Source organism: Engraulis encrasicolus, chromosome 11 (assembly GCF_034702125.1).
Source record: "Engraulis encrasicolus isolate BLACKSEA-1 chromosome 11, IST_EnEncr_1.0, whole genome shotgun sequence".
Taxonomy (NCBI): Eukaryota; Metazoa; Chordata; class Actinopteri; order Clupeiformes; family Engraulidae; genus Engraulis; species Engraulis encrasicolus.
The window spans coordinates 40,866,483-40,873,982 of NC_085867.1; the positions used below are offsets into that span (position 1 = coordinate 40,866,483).

General features: G+C 46.5%; 1 protein-coding gene across 1 annotated transcript in view; it reads left to right on the top strand.

Moving 5' to 3' along the window:
- Positions 1-7,500, top strand: part of ccbe1 (collagen and calcium binding EGF domains 1) — an 83,494-nt gene that overhangs the window by 52,911 nt on the left and 23,083 nt on the right. Inside the window, exons 4-5 of the mRNA XM_063211353.1 lie at positions 471-605; positions 4,296-4,433. Of these exons, the coding sequence (XP_063067423.1) occupies positions 471-605; positions 4,296-4,433 (273 nt within the window). The remainder of the gene's footprint in view (positions 1-470; positions 606-4,295; positions 4,434-7,500) is intronic.

Below are 7,500 nucleotides of genomic sequence, written 5' to 3' on the forward strand. Positions count from 1 at the left end.
TCCTCCCCTGTGAAACTCAAATCCTTTTGCCCAAGCAAAAAAAAGAGTCTTGTTTTATTTTTTGTTCATTATTTTTTCATTTTCTCAACACCGGTGTAGAAAATTTATTTGCACTGGTCATGATTAGGTTTGATGGTTGCTGATATACTGCACTCGGGAAGCCAAAATAAACGAACATGTGGCCCAAAGAAAACAATCTGACACACGGTTCAAACACATACTGTTCCACCAATGCACTTTTACTGTTACCACATTCTTTCGGCAATCTATTTGTTCAATCTACCTCTGGCGGAGTTATCAGTCGGTTTTCTTAGCCTTGTAAAATTATTATTTTCTTTTGCGCTTATTTTCATCACAAGGAAGTGAAAGATTTCCTGGAATGTGCGTACTTTGTCAAGATGACATAAATTTGGTGTGTGTGTGTGTGTGTGTGTGTGCGCGCGCGTGTGTGCCTGTGCGTGTGTGTGTAGACTATGATGTGTGTGCAGATGCCCCCTGTGAGCAGCAGTGTACGGACCACTTTGGCCGCGTGGTGTGTACCTGCTACCCTGGATATCGCTACGACCGAGAGCGTCACCGCAACCGGGAGAAGCCATACTGTCTAGGTGAGAGTCTGTGACCTTTAACCCCCAAAATGATCATCACTAACCCTTAATGGCTCTCAAAGTGGGCTCTTGTAGTGCTCCTAAAATACTGTTCTCAGGCCACCCTGAACGGTGCCAGTGCCCATTCCCTTAGCAGTTACATTCGGAACTAAAGTGCTTACCTGCGAACCACCCGCGTTCATATCAGGCTCTGAACTTTTCCGCACGTGACTGTATGTTACCCGGATGAACCTGCGTGGAGAAAAAACATGTATTTTTCACTTCGCATTGCAAACAAACGTTCCAGTTTGAGAACGCTAAGATCTTCAGCGGGAACGCGCCGACCAGTTCGCGATTAGGTGCGGAAATAGGCACCAGCACGTATTTCAGTCGGCCAGAACTCACTGAAAGTAGGCATCAGGGATTCTGGGACTCCAGTCATGAAACTCTTTTTGCCGACGGCGACGATAACAACCTGTCACAACACTGTTTCTCCCCACAGATCAATTTTTTGGACCAATTTTTGAAACCACTGATCAACAACATCTCCAAAACCAAGAAAACAACATCTGCAATTTATGTTTAGTTATGAAAGGGCCTTTAGAAAATTCTTTGCACCATTAGGGGTACTTTGTTCCAGAAAGTTTGGACTGTAGCAAATGGGAGGATAGTTGCCCAGCCTGGATTTGAACCCAGGAATCTGTGGTACCCAATGTGTACTCTGATCATTACACCAAAGAGCCAGGCCTTTTGGCGCGACCCATAGACGAAACAGTCAGACCAGAGAGAAGATAAGAGAGCGGTTCCGCTGACCCATTGTTTCCGGGTTCTACTGTCGCAAGGGGGAGGGGGGGGGGATCCCCCTTTAGGCAGTGTGATGCCATTCTTCAGAGAATTGTGACAGACTGTGAAACCTGTCGGAAACACAGCAAGATGAAACCGAGGCCTGCTGTTGGCCTTCCATTAGCTGGGAGACTGTGGCAGTAGACCATGAACTAGAGCCAGGTCTCTGGTATCTTCACATTATTGACCAGTTCACAAGATTCAGCGCAGGAAGCGTTTTGACCACAAAGAAAGGATCGGAAATTGTGAAACACTTCATACATGACTGGATAATCATCCATGGCCCACCTCAAAAATTATTCAGTGACAATAAGGACTGTTCTATTCATTCTAGGAGCATTATGACACACCCCTTTATGCAGACCGGAACCTGGTCACGTTAGGTGCATACGCGTGTGTTTTCTGTGATCTGAAAGGACGTATGACATTTATAAGACATCATTATTATCTTTACAACCACAAGCGTTAGGCTAATGCTCATGTTTAAAGAGGTTAACTAACCCACCCATCTGACATGCTAACTAGCATCCAGAAGCCGTTTATTTACATAGGATAACAGACTTAACAAATCACAATTAGCATGCTGTCATACAATATAATAATCAATCTGAATTTCTGGTAGGTTTGGGACATCCCTGCGCCCCCCTAAGTAAAACCCATCATTTCGTGTGGATATTTTGTTACAACTTTAACAGCGGGCAGTGAAGTTCCACTGTTGCAAGTTTGACAACAGGGATGTAGCTAGCAACTAGCCGTTGACATTAACGTGAACAACTTAGCTGGAAATGAGGTCCAATGTCTCTTTTTATTTTAGCAATCCATGCCCGATGGGTGTGATGAAACATGGGGAATCGTTGGAAACTTTTATTTCTCCCCATTTCGTTTTTTTTGTAAGACTTACAGCCAGGTACACAGCAGTAGGACGACATGTAAGCGGTATGTTGAACCCAGAGACATTGATAGAACGTTGCCGTTACCCACCCAAGCACCGTTTAGAACGCCAGATGGCGCTCAGGTGAAAAAGGCGAATAGAAACCTACTATGTTGGCATATCTCTATATACTTAAAGAATCTCTGGTCAGACCCTCTCCCCACCATTACAGAGTACACCAACCCAACACATTTTCAGTGGCCTACCCTCACAGTTATTGTTCCAATTTGACAGAGCACCTGTCAGTGAGTCACCACCTCCAATAGCACAATATTATAATGTAGATCACCTCACCACCTTACCAATCATGATCCCTGGCTTTATAGCTATACCGCTACGGCATAATTTGACACCTCGCGGATGACTTCAGACTTCAGAATTTCAATTACACCTCCCTGTCAGTGAAACCTCCGCCGATGCGTGCCACCACATAACAGCCAAACTTCAACACAACATCCCACCCCACCATAACGCACTCCAGCTCAAACCCCACCATTGCAGAGTATTCTATTCAGTTTATTCACACTGCTTTAGCAGTGACCCACCCACTCACCTGCCATTACAGCCACGCAGTGGGCCAAAAACACTTCGAGAGCTGAGAATTCCTTTCACATGACTTCCCATACATACTAAACTGTTTCATTTTTGCTGGACGAAGAATGTACTCCCCTTTCCAACAATAAATGTGTAGCGCTAATGCCAAGTCTACTGTAAGTGCAGTTTATATCTCTATAAGTGTGTGTGTGTGTGCGTGCATGCTGGTGTGACTGTGTGTGTGTGTGTGTGTGTGTGTGTGTGTGTGTGTGTGTGTGTGTGTGTGTGTGTGTGTGTGTGTGTGTGTGTGTGTGTGTGTGTGTGTGCGTGTGTGTGTGTGCGCGTGCGTGTGTGTGCGTGTGTGTGTGTGTGTGTGTGTGTGTGTGTGTGCGTGCGTGTCTGTGTGTATGTATCTGCATGTACTGTATCTGTGTGTGTTAGTGTTTTGGTGCCCAGCCCACAGTCCTTTCAGGCCACAAGGCTGTGCGATCGATCAGCTATGTCCTGTTGTGTCTGGCTGGTGTTTTCCATACCGCTGTAGCATGTTTGTGCAGCGCTAACTGTCTGCTTGTTGACTGCTACCAGAGCCTTGCAGGATCAAGTGCTTGTGTTGCAACGCTGGATTTGGTGACAAGCGATTCCTCCTCACACCAGACAGGCCGCGGAGCATCAGCAACAGAACAGACACAGCTTTTGTCTTTATCTTCTTCTGTCTCATTCCCCTCATCTGCTCTTTCACTCATGCTCACTCACTCATTCATTCATTCCCCTTCTCTTTTCTTATCTATTGTGCACCCACCTCCTCACCCTGTCTCTGTCTCTCTGTCTCTCTGTCTGTCTCTTTCTTCTCTCTCCCTCTCCCTCTCTCTCTCTCTCTCTCTCTCTCTCTCTCTCTCTCTCTCTCTCTCTCTCTCTCTCTCTCTCTCTCTCTCTCTCTCTCTCTCTCTCTATCTATCTATCTATCTATCTATCTATCTACATTTCTCAATTTCTCATTCTTTCTCATCAATCTTTCTCATTTTCCTCCCTTATTGACATTTCACCTTTTCTCTCGTTTCACTCTGCGCTGCCCGCCAACTCTCGTCCTCTGTTACCTCCTCCATCTTCTCATATCTCCTTATCCTTCACTTTCTCTATATCTCTCCGTCTTGCACCCACACTCCCCTACTTCTTTCTTACGCTGTCTCATTTTCAATTTCTCCCCCTTGTCCGCCATCCCTCTTTCCCTCTTTTCTTTCTTTCTTTCTTTCTTTCTTTCTTTCTTTCTTTCTTTCTTTCTTTCTTTCTTTCTTTCTTTCTCTCTCTCCTCTCCCGCTCTCCCTTTCTCTCTCTCTCTCTCTCTCTCTCTCTCTCTCTCTCTCTCTCTCTCTCTCTCTCTCTCTCTCTCTCTGTCTCTGGTCCAGATGTGGATGAGTGCGCCAACAAAAACGAGACGTTGTGTTCTCAGCTCTGCGTGAACACGGCGGGCAGCTACAGGTGTGAGTGTGAGAAAGGCTTCTTCCTGGAGGACGACGGCAGGACGTGCACGCGGGGGGAGAGAGGTGAGTTGACACACACACTCGCGCACGCGCACACACACACACACACACACACACACACACACACACACACACACACACACACACACACACACACACACACACACACACACACAGGGCATCCACATTGGGGGAGAGAGGTGAGTTTACACACACACACACACACACACACACACACACACACACACACACACACACACACACACACACACACACACACATACACAGGGCATCCACATGGGGCGAGAGAGGGGAGTTTACACACACACACACACACACACACACACACACACACACACACACACACACACACACACACACACACACACACACACACACACACACACACACACACACACACACACACACACACAGGACATGCATTCGAGGGGAGAAAGATGAGTTTACCCTCAGTTCAACATCTCACCTTCCATAAACATACATGCATACAACTGCAAACACACACACAGAGGCATAACACACTCCGAGTCATGCATACACACACACACACACAAACACACACACACACACACACACACTCACACACACACACACACACACACACACACACACACACACACACACACACACACACACACACACACACACACACACACAAACACACACACACACACACACACACAGGCACAGCCCCCACTTTCTCTACGCTCCATTTCACGATTTGCTCAAATCTGTGCTAAGTTCTCCGTCTTCTCTTCTCTCTTTTTTTTGAAGATCGGTGAAAAGAATGCCATGTGTAGCTAGGTTAGCTAGAATGGCACTCACTGTACTGATCTTGGATGACAGGGGTGGGGGTGGGGGTGGGGGGGACGACACCTGGAAATCATTACACGTTGCATTTCTCTCTCCTGCCTGTCAAAATAATCTCTTCTCCCTAGCGACCGCTGCCCCTAGCAACCCCCCACCCGCCAAACACACACTACATACACGTTCATATGCACATATGCACACACACGCATGTTCACATGCGTGCACGCACACGCACACGCATACACAAACACACGCGCGCACACACACACACACACACACACACACACACACACACACACACACACACACACACACACACACACACACACACACACACAGACACACACACACACACACACACACTCACACTCAGGCTCATACACCTTCTCTCATACGCAGTTGTATGACTTATGGCTGCTCTGCTGTTTTGATTTGGCCAGTGTGTCTACGCTGAAGCGGAGCAGTGGCCTCTGATCAAGGTCTGAAACGGGCCAATCGGAACAAACTATCTGCTTCCTCCTCCGACGTGCTTATCCTCCTCTTACTCTGTCCATCTCCGCATCTCCGCTGAAGCCCCTCTCTCTCTTCCTCTCTCTCTCTCTATCTCTCTCTTCCTCTCTCTTTCTCTCTCTCTCTCTCTCTCTCTCTCTCTCTCCGTCTCTCTATATCTCTCTCAACTTCCTCATTTTCTTCCTATTGACATTTCACCCAATTTCTCACAATTCACTTTTCTGTCACTCCTCCAACATGCTTATACTTCTCTTTCTCAATTCATCTACCCATCTCCACTAAAGCCTCTTACACTGCACTGCACTCCACACACGACAGTGCTCTGCAAATATGAGGGACAATACAAATCGTCCATGCTCCTCCGGCGTGCTTATCCTACTCTTGCACAGTAAAAAACAAATGGAGTGTCAATATTTCAGAGTAAGCTAGTGTAAATCCAGATAGAGCATTTACAACACTGTGGAGACTTGCATAGTTGATAGTTGTTTTGGACCAGGCATCACCAACGTGGTGCCCGCGGGCGCCAAGTAGCCCTCCAGGAGCTTCTGAGGTGCCCACCAAGGATGTTTGTAAACAGTGACGACTGTAAGATTTTAGTCACAGTTAATGTTTTTCTTAATTTAAATACACGGTTACTTCTTTATAACCTATAAGCAAATTATTATTATTAAATCATATTGTGATTTGGGAATGAAGTCAAGACATCAGTAGAGGATTTTGAACAAACAAGTAGCCCTCGGGTAGCTCTCAGTAGCTCTTGAGTAGCCTTCAGTAGCCATCGAGTAGCCCTCAGTAGCCCTCAGACCTAGAAAGGTTGGGGACCCCTGTTTTGGACTTTTTAAATCAACTGAAGTGCCTGGATCAAGGATTTTGTCCTCTGTTTTTGTTGATCACATTGCACCCTGCAAGAGCACAAGTTGTTTTTGAGGATACTTACTAGCAGCACTCTACCTGCTCTTCTGCTCTCTGACAGTGGATTCAAAAGTCAATCAAATATACTGCACTTGGCCAGTGTCATTTGAACTGTTCAGATGTTATTATTTACTCGATATTGAGTAGAATTAATGCTGAAATGTTTACACAGACCAAAGGTTACAATTAACACTATTTTTGAGTGGGACCAAATGTCATCTGAAACAGAGTCTTTAAAGGGTAACGTTTAGGTTAAAATTATACCTAAATCTAAACTGGACGATGTCACACGAGGTGTTTTGAAAGATATATGTGAAATTCACAATTTATAACAAAGCCAGACCACATATTTTATTGTATTGCATCACTGGTATTTTCACTGTGCGCTCAGTCCATCTCCCCATCTCCGTTAAACCCTTTAACGACACGACACGACGCGGCACTGCGCTGCACTGCAAAGAGGAGGGACGATGCGAATCGTCCATGGCGTCTGCCTGGTGCGTTGCATAGCGACACACGAGCCGCATCAGCAATCCTGCCGGCTTGTGTGTCTGCAGCCTTAGCGCTCCCCGGGGCACGATTGCCAGACCCCTCGCTCTCCGTCCACCCCTGCAGACCGCAAAAAACCCCAAACCTGTTGGACATCATGCATGCAGCAATGAGGTCTACATTGTTCAGGGGTCCCTGGAAAAAAATAACTGTCAGCCCCGGCAGTTTGAAGAAGTCTCTCATCCATTATGTCTGTTTTTGCTAGAGAGGTTCCCCCGAGGTTCCCCCTTTTCTTTTTTTTCGGCCAGAGCAGAGCAGAGCAGGGCTGCGAACGTTACTTACAGTTAATCCTTCAGACTTGAGGGTCGCGAGGGAGGCGTGTTAGCAG